General features: G+C 46.2%; 1 protein-coding gene across 1 annotated transcript in view; it reads left to right on the plus strand.

Moving 5' to 3' along the window:
- The first annotated feature begins 222 nt into the window (after positions 1 to 222).
- WIPI1 (WD repeat domain, phosphoinositide interacting 1) overlaps positions 223 to 21146 on the plus strand; it is a 32916-nt gene continuing 11992 nt past the window's right edge. Inside the window, exons 1-5 of the mRNA XM_035026186.1 lie at positions 223 to 404; positions 5922 to 6004; positions 7354 to 7523; positions 12704 to 12800; positions 20951 to 21048. Of these exons, the coding sequence (XP_034882077.1) occupies positions 325 to 404; positions 5922 to 6004; positions 7354 to 7523; positions 12704 to 12800; positions 20951 to 21048 (528 nt within the window). The 5' untranslated portion in view covers positions 223 to 324. The remainder of the gene's footprint in view (positions 405 to 5921; positions 6005 to 7353; positions 7524 to 12703; positions 12801 to 20950; positions 21049 to 21146) is intronic.

Genomic DNA, 21146 nt, shown 5'->3' on the forward strand with positions numbered 1-21146 from the left:
GAGCCGTCTCGCCGAACTGGGGGCGGGGCGCCACCGGGGCAGTTCCTCCCGCAGCTGTCGTCAATTGGCCCAGGGGGCGCCGTGGGCGTGGACTCGTAGCCAATGGCGGCCGGGGGTGGGGCCCCCGCCCCCTCAGGGGCTTAGGTTTGGCTAGGACCCGCAGGAGGGGCCCGGCCGGGCCTGGGCGGGGCGGAGCGAAGCAGGGACGGGGCGGGGCCAGGAGCGAAAGGGGGCCGGCGACCCGGCCCGCCGAGCCGGCGCCAGCGGGCTGCTGAGGTGGCTGTCGCCGGCTCGGAGCTGCGGCTTCCCCGGGTCGAGTCCCCGATGGAGGCCGAGGCGGCGGATGGCCCCCCGGGCGGGGTCGAGGCGGCGCTCAGCTGCTTCTCTTTCAACCAGGACTGCACGTAAGCAGCTGGGTTGGGGGGGGAGGAAAGTCGCGACCAGGGGTCTCGTCGGGTCGGCAACCTGTAGCCGGACAGGCATGGGCCTACGCCCCAAGAGGGCGTCGGCGGCCCGGCCCGGGCGGCCCCGGACAGGCTCGGCCTGGGGGGCGGGGGGCTCCCCCCCCGGTGGGTGTTCGAGCGCCCCCACCCCCGCCGCGGGCCGAGGGCCAGGAGCGGCCGGCCGAGCAAGAAGGGCGGGAGTTCGCGGGCGCAGCGGGGCGGGAGAAGGCGACGGAATCCAGTGGGGGCAGAGGTTAGCGACCGGAGTGGGGGTCTGGGGAGGGAGGAGGAGAAGCCAAAACAAAGGGGAGGGGAGGGGAGGGGGGAAGTGGCGAGTTGACCCAAGGCGCGGTTGTTGGGGCCCAGGAAGATGGGAATCCAGGAAAAACTTTCCCATTTGTCCTTGAGCATCTCAACGTGGCATCTGGGCAGGGCCTGGGACGAAGAGGCAGCCTATCCCTGTGGCCAGGCCAGGCCCTGTCCGAGCCCAGCCCAGGGCATCTCGCCTGCCGGCTCGGGGTGTCAGAAACCTTTCCACCCCTCTCAGTTTTCCCGTAGCCCCCCTCGGCCAGGCAGCATCTCCTTCTCCGAGTCCGAGAGCCCTTTCCCGGGCCCAGGCTGCCTTCTCTGAGAAGCACGAGCTCCAGTTGCTTTTTGAGCGGATTTTTAATGTTTCACTTCGATGTGCACATTTGGACTTTGGCCAGAGAGTGAGTTGCAGAACTGTATTGCAGACATCTCAAGGATTCAGTCCCTTCGAAGCAAACGCCTGTTTCCTTCCCTCTTTTCATAGAGTTGTTAGACGCCAGTCCTGGGGACCATATGGAATAATCTCTTTGGAATGTGCACCCAGAGCATCAAGCAGCGATGACCGCTTTCCAGTTTCCCACTTCCTGCTGTACCAGTTTCTGTTGTGTTCCTTGTTTGGAGCCTGCTTCAGGCTTGTGCTTTGGCTGCCTGTGACGAGGCTGTGCTAATATTGAACATTCAGTGGTGTAATTAAGGCCATGCTGTACCATAAGTAACTCTGGCTTTCATTCCCTTTGTATTTCTGTTTAAAAACACCCTATGCCGAACAATATGCCTTTGTTCGAAAAAACTGTGTAATCGGGTAATCGGATAGCTGGACAGCTTGGTTAGATGAGTGACTTTGAAGCTTTTTTTTTTTTTTTTTAACCACAATCGACAATAAGAAATACATATTACAACATCCCGTAATACCCACATACATAGAATATCCCTGGAAAGTGATTCATTAAATAGTGTTTACCCCTGCTATGTGTGATCCCTTCTTTTAAAGGTGTTTGTAACTCACTGAACTGTTTTTAAGATCAGCTGATTGGTTGAGACCTGCAGTTTATAGAAATGATGGTGTAAATAAAATTCTGACGTTTTGTAAGTAGCATTTTGCAAGAGAGAATGGCTGTTGAAATAAATGCCAGAAGGTTTTCTTTCCCAACTGAACACAGGACAAGGAGGGGAGTCAGTTTGCTTACTGGAAGTAAATGTTCTAAATTCTGCTTTGTAACATTGTTTATTAGATTTTTTTTAAAGAGTTGGTGATTTTTTACTCTAGCTGAGTCCCAGCTTTCTATAGCACTTGGGTAAGAATGTTATTTTCAAAGCTGTTGGGTGCCTGGAAAGTTAATTTCCTTGTCTCTACTGTCAGTTCTGTTTTCTTGGATGAAGGTTCTGCTGGACAGCTCTGTCTCACCTATAAATAAAAGTTTTTGTCACAGTCAGTTGCTTTGAGCCAGAGAGGGTATGACATTGGATTTTAAAATAAGTCAAGACCCTTACGAATGCATTTAGGGGTATCAGTGTGTCTTTTTCTCTAAGTGCAGGCTGAGTTTGGAATCCAGTATTACAACTAAACTTCTTCGATCAGACTTCCCGTTCGGCACTGTGCTAGACACTTTGGGTACATGTTTTCATTTGATTGGCAGTATGTATTTGTCCCAAGCCCTATTCCTGTGAGAGGTGATGAGAGGTTTTTTTTCCTGCAGGAAGGCCCTATGAATAAAATAAGGTTGTAGTTTGAATTCCTTGATTCGGCATCTTTTGTGGCCATTGATCAATCATTTAAAACATGATAGTAATCACACTGCCATTTTCTCATGTACAAAATTCTTCCGTTCTAGGAGCAGGGCTTATGTTTGAAAATTATTTTAAATTGCCAAAAATCTTTTGGTTCATATCACAAGACCCTAGTTACCTTTTTTCCCCTTACTTGCAAGCTTTAGAAACCTCAGTTTGCTACTAAATGCATCTGTATTTATGTGAAAAAGTCCATGTGAAGAACGTTTAAAACCAGCAATCTCTATGGAGTGTATTTTAAAACACTTTTTTTGAATCATAGGAATAAAAAGGAGGTTTTTAAAGTTGAGGTATAACTGACATACAGTATTATATTAGTTTCACGTGTATGACCTATTGTGATTCAACATTTGTATACACTGGGAAATGGTCACCACAATCAGTCTACTAAACATCTGTTAACTTACAAAATTAATGCAGTATTAGCTACTGTATTTCCCATGCTATACATTAGGCCCCATGATATATTTATTTTATAACTGGAAGTTTGTACTTCCTGATCTCCTTCACCAATTTTGTTCCCCCCCCCAATACCCTTCCCATCTGGCAACCACCAATCTATTCTCTGTAACTATGAGTCTGGGTTTTGTTTTCTTCTGTCCATTTTGTTTTTCTTAGATTCCACATATAAGTGAAATCATGTGGTATTTGTCTTTCTCTGTCTGACTTATTTAGCATAATGCTCTCATCCATGTTGCTGCAAATGGCATGATTTCATTCTTTTTATGGCTGAGAAGTATGTGTGTGTGTGTGCGCACGTGCGCGCGTCTTTATCCAATCATCCATTGATGGACACTTAGGTTGTTTCCATATCTCGGCTATGTAAATAATGCGGCAATGAACATAGGGGTGCATATATCTCTTTGAATTAGTATTTTGATTTTTCCTTCAGAAAGATACCCAGAAGTGGAATTGCTGGATCATAGGGTAGTTATATTTTTAAGTTTGAGGAACCCCCATGCTGTTTTCCAGAGTGGCTGCACCAGCTTGCATTCCCACCAACAGTGTAAGAGGGTTCCCCTTTCTCCACATCCTCGCCAACACTTGTTATTTCTTATCTTTTTGGTAATAGCCATTCTTACAGGTATAAGGTAATATCTCATTGTGGTTTTGGTCTCCATTTCCCTGATGATTAGTGATGTTGAGCGTCTTTTCATGCGCCTGTTGGTTATCTGTATGTCTTCTTTGGAAAAATGTCAATTCAGATACTCTTCCATTTTTTAATCAGGTTGGGGCTTTTTTTGTTGTTAAATGAATTTATATATTTTGGATATTAACCCCTTGTTGCGGATATTTTCTCCCATTCAGTGGGTTGTTTTTTCATTTTCCTGGTGGTTTCCTTTGCTGTGCAGAAGCTTTTTAGTTTGATGTAATCCTATTTGTTTATTTTTGCTTTTGTTTCCCTTGCCTTTGGAGTCACATCCAAAAAACATCTCTGAGACCCATGTCAAGGAGCTTATGGCCTGTGTTTTCTTCTAGGAGTTTTATGGCTTCGGGTCTTACACTGAAGTCTTTAATCCATTTTGAGTTTACACTTGTATTTGAGTATCAGATAGTAGTCCAGTTTCATTCTTTTGCCTGTAGCTGTTTTTTGAAGTTTTAAGATGCTGCTGGCTTGCCTCTCCAGTTGCTGTTTGTCACCATTAATGCTGTAGTTCTGGGTGCCAGACCCCAGTTCTGGGCACGCTGCTGCTCTCGTGCAAATGTCTAGCACACCACTTTGCCCCCCGCCCCCCGCAGGTTGGAGGGCTGGGAAACAAAAGCATCTCCCTCCTGGTTAAAAGTTGACCAAAGTCTCCTATCCCTATGTCCCAGGGAAGAACAAATGTTTGGGTAGGAAAAAAACAATTCCAGGGAAAATCATGTGACATCCTCTTTTTTATTTTTAGGCTAATGAAACAAGAGCCTTGGCCATCCAGGCTTGCCCCAGTAAACTGCTAATATTCATATATGCTTACCTGTGAAGAACAAATATCATCTTTGCCAATATTTGCTTTAAATGAGGAAGCTGGGCTAATTTTTAGGTCCACTTAGGACTTTTTTTTTTTTAAGATTTTATTTATTTATTTGACAGAGAGAGACAAACGAGAGAAGGAATACAAGCAGGGGGAGTGGGAGAGGGAGAAGCAGGCTTCCTGCCGAGCAGGGAGCCCGATGCAGGGCTTGATCCCAGGACCCTGGGATCATGACCTGAGCCTAAGGCAGACGCTTAAGGACTGAGCCACCCAGGCGCCCCCACTTAGGACTATTTTAAGGTCCATTTCAGTTCTGACATCCCAATTTCCTAGGGTGGAAGTGCTCAAGGTCAGACTGCTTATTCTGAGTGTGCTCTGGGTGAGATTTTGCTCATCACTGAAGTGTTGAGGGCAAAGCAGGAGAGAGCTGGATGGGGATCCCAGCTGCTGAACAAAATTGACTCCTTTGCTTTCATCCTAAAGCCAAGGAAGCCTGGGTTTACACTCTGTCTTTATCTATTGGTTGAAAGTGAAAAAATAAGAAAATAAGTTTTTTTGTTTTGTTTTGTTTTTTAGCCCATATTGTTCCAGATGAGTGTTTAGTTTTTGTTTTGTTGGTTGGTTGTGATACTAGCTTTGTGGAACATGGTATAAAGCAGAGTTCTCAACCCTGACTGCACATGGGAGTACTTGAACTAAAAAAAGAAAAAGAAAAATAGAGAGAGGAAGAGAAAGAGAGAGAGATGGGGGTGGGAGAGAAAGAAAGAAAAAGAAAGAAAGAAAGAAGGAAAGAAAGCATCTGATTAAAAAGCTCAGGGTTGGAGGAAGAGGGGTAAATAATCATCAGTATTTTTTAAAAGCTTCCCAAGTAAATTTAATGTACATCTGGGGATGAGAGCTACTGGTATAAAGTATCTGGGATGTTTTCATGGAAAGCGATAAAAGGATGCATCCATAAATTGTACTTACTAATGACTATGCCTACTATGATAGTGTATTTATTTTTTAAGCGAAACAAAACAAAACCAGGAAATAGAAAATTTACCTCTTGGTAAAGTACCTCTCAAACAACCAGAAGACCCCTCATTGTGTTGGGAGTAGCTCCAGGATGAATACTCTTAAGCATTCCATTTTTCCTATTTCTGCCCAGTTGGGAAAGCAGAGTCGCTGGTAGGTTTGACACTTCTTTTGATGAGTTTCAGATCTCTTACCCATCTGAGTCTGTGGTTGTCTTTGCCCTTTTCCCTTTTAATGTACCTGCTCACCTGACAACTATTTAGATAGTTATCAAATACCGAAATACCTGAGGATGGATGTTTGTCTGTCCCCTATGAGCCTGGGAGGAAAGGGAATGTCTGTCTTGGGCCGCTCTGTGGCTGGAGTACAGTATCTCTTGTCATTCCCATGCTGTCATTATCTTCCACAGATCCCTAGCAATTGGAACCAAAGCCGGTTATAAGCTGTTTTCTTTGAGTTCTGTGGAGCAACTGGACCAAGTCCATGGAAGCAGTAAGTGTGTGTGTGAGATCTCAGGGACACCAAATCCTCCCTCTAGACTTTAATCTGTGGTGCTCCTGAGCTGTCTGCATTTTTCTCCCTTAACTGTCAAACTGAAGGAGTCAGTATTTTTCAGGTTTAAATATAAATCATTGCCTCCACTTGGTTTAAAAAAAAAACAACCCACAAGTAAGCCCTTAGATTTGGCAATATCTTAGGTAACATTTTCTTTTTATATTAAGAAATCCTTGGTTTGAAACTGTATTGTTGGCACTTGTTCATATACTTTTATGCCCAGCGATCAGTTTTTATAATTGTCAAAGAAGGTCACTTATGACTTTTTTTTTCGCCATTATATTGGCACTGTAGAATATTGCTAACATTCATTCAGTCATGGAAGTATTTGCCTTGTTTTAATAAAGCAATATGATCCCATTTGCATAGTTCATACTGAAGATGTTGAACTACTTCTGGTGAATATCACAAAAAAAAATGCAGCTTAGAAATGTGACTCTCTTATTTTCTCAGGGTAAGTAATAATTTATGCCATCGTAATAGTGAGGAATACACAATCTTTAGATTTCCTGGGAAGAAAGTGGTTTGGTAAATAAATACCTTGGGTCCCTAATATATTTGTAAGATATTATTTTTATTACACCATTTTCGTGAATACTTTGCTCTGTATCTGTCCTATGTCACTCCCTATGGGACCTGCCTACACACAAGGAAGGCACGCATACAAAAAGAATGTTCTCAGAAAAACACTGAGGTGTCTACCTATGGGCGCTCGGGAGGCTTACTTATTTACCTTCTTCCTGAGTACGGAAGTACTTCCCTGGTCATGACACAGATGTCCAGATTGTCTTCCACAAGAAAGGGATTGCAGAGAGGGCGAGGGAGCACAAAATGAGGAGGGGTTACAATTTAATTAGGTTGCTGCCCCCCCCCCCCATGGCCATACCCATAGTACCTCTCGGCAACAGGGACCAGAATTCTGAAAGCAGAGGTTCTCCAGAGTAGACACACCTTTGAAACCTCTCATGGAAAAAGGGTAGATTGAGATTGTCTAAACCTCCCAAAAATGTTTCCCCGAGCAAACAGTGGTGCCCAAGGGCTGATCTACTTCACAGAGGGCATCCGGGGAAACTCTGGGAAGACCTGACTTTGGGTTCTGGTCTCTGACATTTTCTTTAGGTGTTGGAAAGGGCTTTGGAATTGTTACCTTGGGAGGCATATAAAGCTTCATGGTGGGAGGAAGGAAATCGTTGTAACGGAGGGCGTCCAGTAGCTAGACCCCGAGGCCGTTGGCTAACTGCAGGGGGGCTGAAATCTGTGTGGCCTCGGGCTGCTTCCCTTCCCAGCCGAGATCCCAGATGTCTACATCGTGGAGCGCCTTTTCTCCAGCAGCCTGGTAGTGGTGGTCAGTCACACGAAGCCACGGCAGATGAACGTCTATCACTTCAAGAAAGGCACGGAGATCTGTAATTACAGCTATTCCAGCAACATCTTGTCCATAAGGCTGAACCGGCAGGTACGTGGGGGAGATCTCTCGGGTTGCAAGGCTTCTGCTCTATGGGCAAGATAAAGAAGATGAGTATCTTTAGAGATGAATGTTTCTAAACCACACATCCGATTCTAAAAGGGATTTTAAGACTCGGTTGGGCCTACTATCACAGGGACATGGTGAGCTTACTCCGGCCACCAGTTTCAGTGATGTGTCCTCCCTGGTCCTTCTGCCTCAAGTCCCTTCTTGAGCATTGGCCCCTGGTGCAGTGAACCCTCTTCCGCTGGACACAGGCTGCGTGGAAATCTGGCTCTGACACCGTCCCGTGAGCTACTTCGTGGGCACTGAATGCAGAAGAACATCTCTCTCTGGTTTGGGCCCTGGATGGTGGCATCCACTGCAGACAGGCAGTAACGCTTCTCAGAATGAAGCCCCTGAGGATGAGTGTGCCCCCCCCCCCGCCCCAGGCTAGCTCTGAAGGCAGTTGTAAAACTGCCCTTCTCTTGCTCTGTCCTTGAGCTTTCCCAGTGATCCAGGTGCCCAGGATCTTGCTCCCACCTTTCTTTCCCCCAGCTCACTGTTATAGATCTTACTTGTAGTGGTTGGTTGGTTGGTTTGAAGATCTTTCTTTCTTTCTTTCTTTCTTTCTTTCTTTCTTTCTTTCGTTCGTTCGTTCTTTCTTTCTTTCTTTCGTTCTTTCTTTCTTTCGTTCTTTCTTTCGTTCTTTCTTTCTTTCTTTCTTTTCCTTCCGTCCTTCCACAGAGAGAGAGCCCAAGCAAGGGGAGCGGCAGGGAGAGGGAGCCCAATGCAGGGCTCAATCCCAGGGTCCTGGGATCATGACCTGGGCCAAAGGCAGACACTTAACCAACCGAGCCACCCAGGCGCCCCAGGAAGGATTACTCTTATCTCAAATACACAATATATTCTCTTTAAAAATAGAAATTCTCCTTAAATAGGGGCGCCTGGGTGGCTCAGTCCTTAAGCGTCTGCCTTCGGCTCAGGTCATGGTCCCAGGGTCCTGGGATCGAGCCCTGCATCGGGCTCCCTGCTCGGTGGGAAGCCTGCTTCTCCCTCTCCCACTCCCCCTGCTTGTGTTCCCTCTCTCGCTGTGTCTCTCTCCATCAAATAAATAAATTCTTTAAAAAAAAAATTCTCCTTAAATAAATATTTGGGGATATTAGCAGAGTTCCCCTTAAATCATTAGATTTTAAATCCTATAAGGGCAGGCACCGTATCTGTTGTGTTCACTACTGTGGCCTGGTAGGAAAGGCAGTGCCTGGGGGAAAAAGTGCTCAGTGAATATCTGTTTCCCGAGTGCCTGTTAAATAAGTAAACAAACAGATAGATTCTTTATATGACCGTGCAGGTCTTTCTTTTTTTTTTTTTTTAAGATTTTATTTATTTATTTGAGAGAGAGCACATGAGAGTGAGGAGGGTCAGAGGGAGAAGCAGACTCCACCGAGCAGGGAGCCCGATGCGGGACTCGATCCCGGGACCCCAGGATCATGACCTGAGCCGAAGGCAGTGGCTTAACCAACTGAGCCACCCAGGCGCCCCCGTGCAGGTCTTTCTATTCAATTAAAATTCCCAGGATGGTGGAGGTCATTGCATTCATCAAGGACAATGATTTCTATCTTCTTACCTAAACTATTAAATGCGAATAATTTTTTTAACAAATGAGACAAAGTGCTCCTTCAGTTTATGAGAAGGAAGAGATTGTTTCTTTGAGCTGGTCGACTACTTTGATTGGATACCCACTTACGTCTATATAAAGCAGTGTGGTAGAAAAGAGCCTGAGAAGTAGGATGTAGGGATATTTAAGTAAGGAGCAGGAGTAAAGAAGGAAATAAATCCAGGCTCTTAGCCAGGGAGGGAAAGGCATTTGAGAGTTTTTGACTTGAAGGTTTTTAAGCCCAATTCTTGGCTCAAGGGCTCTCTCTGAAATCTGTTGGTAGCACGTTAAATTTCATTGCAAAACTTTTTATTTTTGCGTCCAGTGATAGCTGATATATGAAAATTGAATCTCTGTTTTTGGCACGTGATTATCTTTTTAAGATTGTTCTAGCCAGGGGCGCCTGGATGGCTCAGTTGGTTAAGTGTCTGACTTCTGCTCAGGTCATGATCTCAGGATCCTGGGATCCAGCCCCACGACAGGCTCCCTGCTCAGTGAGGAGTCTGCTTCTCCCTCTCTCCTCCCTCTGCCCTTCCCCCTGCTCATGTGCTCTCTCTCTCTATCTCTCTCTCTCTCAAATAAATAAAATTTAAAAAATCTTTTGAGGAAAAAGATTGTTTAGGCCAAAGTCCTATAAAAATCAGAACCCTCAAATAGTGTCTAAAGAATTTATTTCTCTCATTTCTCTCTTACTTGCTCTCTGACATTTTCATTACCAAAGGGGACAAAGGATTACTCAAGGGTCTGAGTCTGCTAGCCTTTCCATGCCACCCTGTCCTCAGTATAACATCCATGACTTTTGCGGTTCTCCTCCCCCAGCTCCTTAGAACATCAGTGCTCCTAGCACTACTCAGCTGCCAATGGCCAAGTTCATTGGAACCTGTTCAGACACCTCTCTCCTCCTTAGCGTTTCTTCTCCTAAGAAGATGATTTGAAACAGGTCTGGAACGTGTTTGGGGTTTGCTTTTCTTAGAACGTCCAAGGCTCGGGCCTTGGCAGCTTTGGGGTTGGGCACCTGCTGCAGCCCCCCTGCCGCGCCGGGGTCCCTGATGCCCGGGCTCTGCCGCCCCCTGCAGGAAATGAATGGGAGTGAGAGCCGCGCGTCCTGCCCGCTGTGGGGTTCCTTTTTTAAAAACAACAGGAAACCATCAAAGATTTGTGGAGGGCGTTTTGAGGAGAGAGCATCCCTATTTTCTTCTAAATATATAGAAAGGAAGACATTTAGTAATTATGGTATTTTTCACTCTCAGTTAATGTTATGCCCCTTGTCCTTAATTGAGGAAATGTATTGAGGAATGAAGACGACACACCAGATATATTTCCATATGTAAACTTTGACAGTGCTCCGACCATCTGATCTGAGGGGTCCTGGTTATCCAGATGAACATTCACTGGATTGAAGCCTCTGGAGCTACAGCTAAATCTGGGGTGCTCGAGGGCAGATGCTATCCGTATTTTTATAATCATTAAAAGGAGTTATTACTTCTAAACCTAGCGGAGTTGATGAGGACCAAGGTGACCAGGACCGAGCGGAGTTGAAGGCCCACCCAGGGTTCTGCTAGGATTGAAAATTGGTTGCTAAAGAGCAGTTTCCAGGGTCATGCTGGCCCTAGAAGCGTGCTTGCACGTGAACTTGAGACATGGTGCCTCCTTGCTCCCCCTCTCTGTATTCTCTGTTTCCCTCCTAGTTAAGTCTTGTCCATGGCCAGCAGGGGTGACCTGAAATTCACCGACCGGGCCGTACGGCAGCTGGTGCTGTAACAGCTGGTGGGACAGAGGCAGACAGATGGGGTGAGCTGGTGTAGAGGCTGTTCCTACAGGAGGCATACGCTGAGGACCCAGTGTCCTGGGGATTGGGTGTGGGGACATAGGAGGATATCAGAAACCTAAGAACGTAAGCATAGAGTACTAGAGTCCAAACCATAAAAAGTGCTAGCAAAAGACAAAGTGATCAGATAAAACGGGGAATATGTTTCACAGAAAAACGCTAATGTTTGCCATCAATCTTGAGACCCTATTAGAATTTTTTTTTTTACCCCTCGGCAGCCAGACCTGTGACCACAGAGCCTTAATTAAAATTGAGGAAGGCATTTACATTTTCTTTTTCTGCTCGGTAAAAGTGATGGTCTCCATTTTTCTGAGCTGTGAGAAGTCATCCTGGGAAAACAGTAGGGCAGGCTTTTCCCTGGAGGAGAGCCTACCAGGGTTTTTGTAGCATTTTTAGGTGCCTTCCTTTCCGAGTGTTGTCTTTTGGGATAAAAGGTTTTGGCCTGAGAACAGAGGCTCTCAAACTCAGGTGTACAATGACCTGGGGTACTTGTTTCAAACCTCCCAAACCAGAATTTCCAGGGAGAGGCCAGGCCTTGCCCCTCAGGTGCTCGGCTGGCTCATCAAAGCCTGAGAACCACTAACTTAGAGGAAGCCGAGTCAGGCTTGTGCAGGGGCTGTGGGCAGCTGCTCGGGGTGAGGAAAGAGCTGCCCAACCAAAAAGTCCTTCCTGACAGCCCCTCCCCGGCACCCAGCATCCGCACTTGTACTGAGCTATGCATTCCGTTCATTTGCACACCCAACATCCACCCCGTGGGCTGTTTCCACTTGGTAGAGAGCATGGCCATTGGGAAGCAGCTCTGCACCTGGCAAGCCTCATTTGAAAAGGAAGAGAAGGGCCTCCCTGCACTGGAGAGGGAAAGAAGCTGGGCCTGGTGTGGGGTGGGGGTGGGGGTGTCACTGGGAATATCACAGGGGAGGGGGGAGGGTGCCCTGGGGCTGGGGGTGCACATGAGGGCAGAAGGGCTTTCCAATTCCCTTTACCAGGGCTGGAGAGAGTATGCGGAAGTGGGTCTGGAGAGTTGAGTGAAACGAAGGTAAAGTTGGCAATTCTTGGGAGGGAGTAGAACCTAAGATTGGTGGTACGGAGGGAGTAAAGAAACCCATGTCTGTGTAAGACAGAGACATCGTTATGAGCATTGAAAGGGAGCCTGTCTGATGGGAATAGGAACCAAAGAGGTTACCCAAAATTGTCCTAAATGGCAAAGGGAGTCTGATCAGGAAGTGTTCGGGAGTCCCTGTTCTAAAGAGGGGAAACACACACACAAAATCTCAATTTCTTTTTTTTTTTTTTTTTAAGGTCTCATTTATCCATTTGAGAGAGAGCGCGGGCGCATGCACGCGCACTGAGTGGGGACGGGGAGGGGCAGAGGAAGAGGGAGGAGCAGACTCCCCACTGAGCAGGGAGTCCAACACCAGGCTCGATCCCAGGAACCCCGGATCATGACCTGAGCTGAAGGCAGATGCTAAACCAACGGCGCCACCCAGGGCCCCCCCCCCCCCCCCGCCCTGCCAAAAATCTCAATTTCTAAATGAAAATTTTTAAGATCTTGTATTTTATGCTTCTACTCAGGTGGCTGACGTGTGTGTACGTGCGCACTTGTGCATACCTGAACGTAATCTTCAACTCAAATCACCAGAATTCTTCCACCTTTAGGCTTGGAAGCAAGTTAGGGCTCACGGGACAGATGAGTGATTTCTATTACAGAGGCTGCTGGTGTGCCTGGAGGAGGCCATTTACATTCACAACATCAAAGACATGAAGCTGCTGAAGACCATCCTGGATACTCCTGCAAACCCAACAGGTGAGCTTCAAAGTCAGGGGACATGCCCCCCACCCCCAAATCTCATACCCAGCTGCTCCTTTCGCAGGCTGGGCTCCCCCCTCGACCGAAAACCCGAAGCAGTATTTGTATGGGTTTTGCGTCTCAGTGGTGCTTACCTTGGAGGTTTGTCCTTATGGCGTCAGATGCCACTTCTGTTGGGCTGTGCATCCTTCAGGACTGCAGCCTTCGAGAAACCCCTTTCTTCGGGGACCCATTGTCTGCAGATGTGTCGAGGTGCTGAAGGTAGGCGTAGGCGACTTCGTGCATCTGATATCAAAAGGTGTTTACCCCTAATTATTTTCGGTGGTGGTTCAGTACAGAGTAGGTGTAATAATTAGAAGCAGGTTTTGACTTGGTGTGTCGGCAGAGTAGGAGAAAGGCTCCGAAGAATGTGTTTTTTGAAGTTACAAAGAAACCTCTCTCCTTGGGTGATGTGCCAGGATACTGGTCTTCACTAAATCCCTCGGATGCAACACTATTGAACCAGTCCCGCGTGTGAGAATGGGAACAGATCGGATTTGGTAGATTGAAAGAGCAGATGATGGGTATGAGCTCACTAAGCGAGCAGTAAATGAGGAAGAAGCTTGGTTGTGTGGGAGGGTGGGGGGTCATCACAGTATAGAGCGATTGCTGTGTCCAGGGATTCGGGTTAATAGCTGTGAATCGAATTCCAGTTTAGTATCGGTAAGTGACTGCTTCCATTTATGGCAGTTTCCTAATTCTTTGACTTTCATTGAATTTCAAGGTCTGTATGGCCCAACCCAAGTCACCGAGGCTCTTTGGGCCTCAGATTTTTTTATCTGTAAAATGGGGTGGGAATACCCGTCTCGCAGGATCAGCTGCGAATTACAAGAGCTTGTGTTTGTGAAAGTGGCCAGCCCGCCATGCAGTAAAATCTCCCATTCCTGCTTTCCTCCCCTCTTCTCTCTTATGTCTGTATAATAAATCGCAATTATATAGAGACCCTCTTTGGTGTCGACCTCAGTGCTTTAAAATTTCAGCCACAAAATAATATATTTTCAAAGATCAAAGCCATTGAGGCCGTTAGAAAATTCTCTGAGATGACTTTAAAGCCTATTTCATGAAATGGAGGATGGTAAGTGAAGGAGCTGCGGATGGTCAGGTTTTTGTTCTAGGAATGAGGTTGAACTGGTTTGCAAAGGTGCGGTACTGAAGATGCACTATGTGCCCCAGCTGACAGAGGGTGCTGTCGGGTGCAGCTAGGGAGTGCAGCCCGCAGGGACCCAGGATCTGGCCACACCAGTCCCCGGAGACAGGCACTTTGCAGGGCCAGGACCCAGGGTGGGACTGTGGGGTGCAGACAGCTGAAAGGAAGATGTGGTCTTCTGCTAGGGCAGGCAGGAGAGGTGCTGCCCACTCGAAGCGGAACTCACAGCAGGTGTGGACCTGAGCTGGGCCTTGATGGATTTGGGCAAGGGACCATCCAGGTGGCCAGGAAGCTGGAAGCTCTCTCGGTTCTCCAGTTCTCTGGGAAGATAGGAGTCGGCATAGTCAGGACCCTGTCCAGTGGAGGGGCCTGTGTGTTAGCGCTGCGGTCGTCTTCCCTTGCTTCTGCCGCCACATGATCACCCCACGAGACAGCTCTGCCTACCTGCGGGACTGGGCCCCTTCCTCCCGTGAAAAGCCGTTTCTCCCCATCTACTCTTAATTTCTAGCAAATGGAGCTGTTTTCCTTAGCTCAGAAGAGTCACTGGTTGCCTCTTTCTTTGCAGTTTAAACAGGGAGAAAAAAAGGTTTGAAAGGGTGGGCCTTTGTATTTTAGAGAGAACAGGTATTATTTGTAAAGGAATAATTTTATCTCGAGAAAAATTAGAAACGGTGGGAGGTGTTTTCTCCGTCTCAGATAAACGTTTGAATGGATTCAAGGACAGAGCTAGCATTTCCTTCTGAAAGACCACAGGTGGGCTGAAAGACCAAAATATGTCTCTGACACCTTTGATGTTGTTTGGAGAGATAGCCGAGACTTTTTCGAATCCTGAAATTTATAATTATCATCTCAACGTCCACTGAGCTCCCTTTGTTCTCCAGTAAAAGAGAGATGATAATGGTCATCCCACAGAGTTACTTTGGGGAGGATTAACTGAAGGCAGGCAGCGAGCAGCCCCGGGAGAGCAAAGGTTAGGCTCACTCCCTAGCCCAGCCCCTGCCTGGAGGGCAGCCTGACCGTGGTTAAAGTTACACTTGCCGGGACATGACCAGTTCCTCGCTCAGCGGACTCAAAGCTGTCAAACCCAGGAATGTAAAATTTTCAGAGACCAAGAGTCTCCTTTATTTGTTCCCATCCTCTCATTTTCTTTCTAAACAAAAACATAAGACAGAAACTTGGGCTCTTGATTTGATCAGGGCTTCATGGGTACACAAGGGGAACAGAGTCCCCTTGTCCAACTGGCTGGAGCACATTGATGCTGAGCAGATTGTAACCTAGTGAATTATAAATAAATGATACACACAGAGCTCTACCACGACTTCGCACCCGGTATCTACTGCGGTTGTACATTTCCTTCCTTGTGTCTGGGTCGCGGCCATTCCCGCTGTTTCCTTTAAAGGGTTTGGCCGGACAGGCCTCGAAGTTAATTTCCTGCGAGCACAGCAGTCTGCGTGCTGAGCAGTGAGGGTGAGATCTCCACACAAGTTCAGCCAACTGCAGACCTCGGCTGTGCCATAATCTCGCGACCTTCTGCAGAATACCGAGGGAGCCGTCTATACCACCCAGCAGTGCGTGTAACAGAACGAAGTAGCAGTTCATTCCCCAGCCAGGGCTCTCTCTGAAAAGGGCAGTACAGGTGGGCTAAATGGCTCTCGTTTGCAGTCGCCTAGAACACTTGCAAATACAGAGATTTCTTTCTGTTTTTGAAAATTGGAAAGCATCTTCCGAGACGTTAATCAACCCAGGGGGAACTGCAATGTATAAATCACTGTTAACTCGCTTTAAGTTTGTCAAGTCACACTATAAATACCAACGTGGGGATGATTTAAAATCATAGGACTTCCTTCTGATTCCAGCCGGTGCTCCCGTTGGTTCTTGCACTGATAACAGGCACTTCTGTTCCAACTGCAGAAGAATTACAGCCAAACAATTTCAGGGAAGTTACAGCTGGCAGTGATTTATGAGAATGTGTGTCAACTCTAAAATCCAAAAGCCATTTCAAAAACCTGATTCCTCTATCGAAAAAAGACTGGAAGAAAATATGCTCAAATATTGAGAACAGTGAAGAGCCTCTGGATTTTAGAATAACGAGTGCTTTTTTTTCCTCTTTATATTTTTTGGACTCTGCAAATCTTTTACACTATGACTTTTCTGTTATAAAATGATATCAGAGACAAAGGCTTATTTCCTTCCTGAGGAAGGCTTTGTGTGACACCTGTCATGGAAACAGAAGACGGGTAGAATCGTAATATCCAAGCCTGAAGCAAGCTCTTGATGCTTTTCTCGGGGGCTTCCAGAAGGAACAAAAATGCATTCTTGTAGCTGGTTGGATTTGTCTGAGAATTGGACCATAGGAAATCGAAGGAACTCATTATGTCATTTCTGGGGACCTTCATTAAGTCCGAGAAGGTTGGTGTGCAGGATCCCTTGGCTAAATTCAGGTGGATTGGCAGAAGTGCAAGCCTGGAGGTGAAGCTCTCAGGTAAGTGGTTACGTGCCAGAGTCCGCCTGCGTTGCATCATCCTTTCCCTGTTAGAATCTAGTATCATCCCCCTCTCTGTTAGACACTGCAGAAGGTTCGAAAAGTTTAAGCTTTTCTTCCTTTCTGGGATATCTACACTCTAACAAAAAAAACTTGGAAGATCACCTCACACGTGTCAGATTGGCTATTATCAAGAAGACAGAGATCCATGGAAAACAGTATGGAGGTTCCTCAAAAAGTTGAAAATAGAGCTACCCTATGACCCAGCAATTGCACTACTGGGTATTTACCCCAAAGATACAAATATAGGGATCCAAAGGGGTACGTGCACCCCAATGTTTATAGCAGCAATGTCCACAATAGCCAAACTGTGGAAAGAGCCAAGATGTCCATCGACAGATGAATGGATAAAGAAGATGTGGTATATATATACAATGGAATATTATGCAGCCATCAAAAGGAATGAGATCTTGCCATTTGCAACAACGTGGATGGAACTGGAGGGTGTTATGCTGAGCAAAATAAGTCAATCAGAGAAAGACATGTATCATATGACCTCACTGATATGAGGAATTCTTAATCTCAGGAAACAAACTGAAGGTTGCTGGAGTGGTGGGGGGTGGGAGGGATGGGGTGGCTGGGTGATAGACACTGGGGAGAGTATGTGCTATGGTGAGCGCTGTGAATTGTGCAAGACTGTTGAATCTCAGATCTGTACCTCTGAAACAAATAATGCAATATATGTTAAGAAAAAAAAAAAGATAGCAGGAGGGGAAGAATGAAGGAGGGGAATCGGAGGGGGAGACGAACCATGAGAGACGATGGACTCTGAAAAACAAACTGAGGGTTCTAGAGGGGAAGGGGGTGGGAGGATGGGTTAGCCTGGTGATGGGTATTAAAGAGGACATGTTCTGCACGGAGCACTGGGTGTTATGCACAAACAATGAATCATTGAACACTACATCAAAAACTAATGATGTAATGTCTGGTGATTAACATAACAATAAAAAATTTTTAAAAAAAGAAGACAGAGATCCAAAGTGCCGGCAAGGACGTGGAGGAAAGAGAACGCTCATGCGCTGTGGGTGAGAATGCAAACTGGTGCAGCCACTGCAGAAAACAGGATGGAGGTTCCTCAAAAAATTAAGAACAGAACTACCACATGACCCAGCAATTCCACTTCTGGATGTTTATCCAAAGGAAATGAAAACAGTACCCCGGAAAGATAACCTGTGCCCCCATGTTCGTGGCAGCACTATTTAGAACAGCCAAGACATGGAAGGACCCTGTCCACTGGATGAATGGGTAAAGAAAATGTGGCATATACGTATGTACAGTGGAATGTTATGCAGGCATTTAAAAAAAAAAAAAGGGAAATCTTGCCATTTGGGACCTTGAGTGCATTATGCTAAGTGGGTTAAGTCAGACAAAGAAAGACAAATGCCGCAAATACTGGATAATTTCACTTATATGTGGAATCTTTAAAAAAAAAAAGGGTACAAAGAACAGACTGGTGGTTGCCAGGGGTGGGGAGTTGGGTGGGGGGGATGTGAAATGGATGAAGAGGGTCCAAAGTTACAAACTTCCAGTTATAAAATAAAAAGTCATGTGGATGTAATGCCCAGCATGGTGGCTATAGTTAATAATACTGTATTGCATATTTGAAAGTTGATAAGGGAATAAGTCTTGAAGAGCTTTCATCACGAGAACAAAAATTTCATGACTGTGTATGGTGATGGATGTTACTTAGACTCACTAGACTGTCACTCCCTCGAGATACAGTATAGACAAATACCCGATCATTATGTCATGCATCGGAAACTAATATCGTGTTGTCTGTGTCAGTTAAATTAAAACAAACAAACTACAGGGCAACTGGAAGTTAGTAAAGATCTCCTAGTTCTCCCTGCCCCAAAGATGGGCCTTGATATTTTCAGAAGGAGGATGTAAGTAAATGAAGATTTGGCATCTTAGAATGTTAAAGCTGGAAAGATCACTGTAGGTAGCCCCCTCATGTCATAGATAATAAACAGGTGAGCCTCAAAAGGCCACAAATAACCCAGCCAGAGTCCTACCGTGGATGGCAGACCTGGATCTTGACTCTGTGTCCTCAGCCCAACTCTGCCAAGGAGATATTCTTAAAACCCTTTTTTTTTTTTTCTTAACAGCTTTGTTGAGCTATAATTCACATGCCATATGATCTGTCCACCATTCAATAGCTTTTAGTATATTCACAGAGTTGTGTAACCATTACCACAATCAATTTAGAACCTTTTCATCACCCCAAAAAGAAACCCCATAGCTCTTAACCACCCCCCACCCCGTGTCCCCAGCCCCAGGTAACTCTAATCTACTTTACATCTCTCTAGATTGACCTATTCTGGATATTACATATAAGGGAATCATATAATATGTAGTCTTTTGTATCAGGCTTCTTTCACTTCCATGTTAGAGCATGTATTCTATGTCTAATAGTATTCCATCATAAGGACATTATTTACCCATATTCATCAGCTGATAGATGTTTAGGTTGTTTCTACTTTTTGACTCTTATGAATGATACTGCTTTTTATGTGGCTGGTGTTTTAATTTCTCCTGGGTATATATAGAAGTAGAATTTGGGGCTTATATGATACCTCTGTGTTTAACCTTTTCAGGAACTGCCAGACTGCTTTCCAAAGCACTGCCCCGTGTTACATTCCCAGCAGCAGCGTAGGAGGGTTCCAATTATCTGTCCTTTTGATTATCGCCATCCTAGTGGGTGTGAAGTGGTACCTCATTGTGGTTTTGATTAACACTGCTTTTTTTAAACCTACCTGCTCAGAAACCTCCAGCGCGTACCCACTGCATTTGTAAGGTCTTAACTCTTTGGTGTGGTCCTCAAGTCCTTCCCCAGTTGCCACGTCCAGTCTCGCCATCTCTTCTGCTATGCAGCCCTATGGGAACCCACCAGGCAAGCCAACCCAACCTCCCCTGCTCTTCCCTTCTGTTTCACAAGACCAGAATGCCTTCCGCCTGCTAGCTGCTCTTGAAATTGCACTTGGATTGCAAGGAGCCCAGATGAGATGGGGAATTGAGGTTCCCAGAGCAAAACTGGGAAGATGTGAGATTCTTGACTCTCTCCCTAAGGCTGGGGCTGAGAGGGATCCTGTGCAGGCAGGGGTTACAGGATGCCAGAGCATGCAGGTGAGGGCTCTGTGCTTAGTCACTTTCCTCCCATAGTTCCGTGTGGCAGGTTGTAAGAGCACAGCCCTGGCTTTGTCCTCATCAAAGCCAGGGAGTGGGAAGGAGGACCTTGGTTTCAGTTCTCAATGTTGGATTTTCTTCTCTGCTCCTCCCGCTGGCAGATTAGGTTGGGTACATTTTAGCCTGATGTCAAGTTTTTCTTATACTTGCATAAGAAACCCGTTTAATAGACTAACTTGTGGGGCGCCTGGGTGGCTCAGTCAGCTAAGTGTCCGACTCTTGGTTTCCGCTCAGATCTTGATCTCAGGGTCGTGAGTTCAAGCCCCGAATTAGGCTGTACACTGGGCACGGAGCCTACTTTAAAAACGGGTGTGTGTGTGTGTGTGTGTGTACATATACACTAACTTGTAACAAAGATGTCAATTGCTTTTTTCATTTAAGAAGATGTCTCTCTTGCCTAATCTCAAAGTTCTTATTCTGATAATGCTTTTCGTTCTAACAATTCCTTGAATGCACTTCTGTCTCTCACACACACATCTCTACTATTAATCCAGACCATTGCTGTGAAAATCCTTTACTTAAATACTTTTAGAACTCCTCCCCCCCCACTTGAGTCTCCTTATAAACAAAAATGATTTATGTCGGTTCAGTGGTGTGATTGGCTGTTTACTCTTCCAGAATATTGTCAAAGCACCTTAAATCCAAAATGTCCTCTTTCTTTAGTTTGTTTCAATGGCAGACCTTATCCATCTTAACTGAAGATCCAGCCCTCAAATGAACTTCTGTCTCTAGAGCTGCCCATTTCCCTTATCAAGGCAGACATTTGGCTTAGAAATGGACAGTTTCTAAATACGTCTTTCCCCCCACCCTCCACCTCCTGGGTTCTCAACTTGGTATTACTGGCCAGCCGCGGGTAGTCACCTGCAGGAAGGCTAAGTTCACAGTAGGAAGATTTATTAACAAGAAGAGTAAATTCTCTCATAGCCTTAGAGAGTAATGAAAGAGAAATAGATGTTGTTTCAGAGTTCTGTGGTAAAACGTGAGGAAGAGCATGTCCGTATTCCGAGTTCTGACTGCTTTGCTGCGGAGAAGACCCGGCCAGTGTCAAGTGTGAATTTACTTTATGGGATTCCCTTGATCACGAGAATAATCCACCGAAAGATGGGCTAAGCCGTTCCTCCCCTCGCCAGTAGGTGGCGCTGGAGCCGCGCTGTTTTCTGATGCCCTTTCCAGGAACAGTGTCCCGATCTCTCCAGGGACACTGCTTTTCATCTGCCGTCCATTCTTTGCCAGGTCTGTGTGCCCTCTCAATCAACCATTCCAATTCGTACGTGGCCTATCCTGGAAGCCTGACTACAGGCGAGATCGTGCTTTACGATGGACACTCCCTGGTGAGTTGGCAGCTCACCCGGCCGGCTTCACAGAGCAGGGCGGGATTGCTGCAGGAAGTCCCGCAAGCCGTGTGCAAGGGGAGCCGAGGCAGCATCAC

The sequence above is a fragment of the Mirounga leonina genome, unplaced genomic scaffold, assembly GCF_011800145.1.
Source record: "Mirounga leonina isolate KUSES-001 unplaced genomic scaffold, KU_Mleo_1.0 Mir_197, whole genome shotgun sequence".
Taxonomy (NCBI): Eukaryota; Metazoa; Chordata; class Mammalia; order Carnivora; family Phocidae; genus Mirounga; species Mirounga leonina.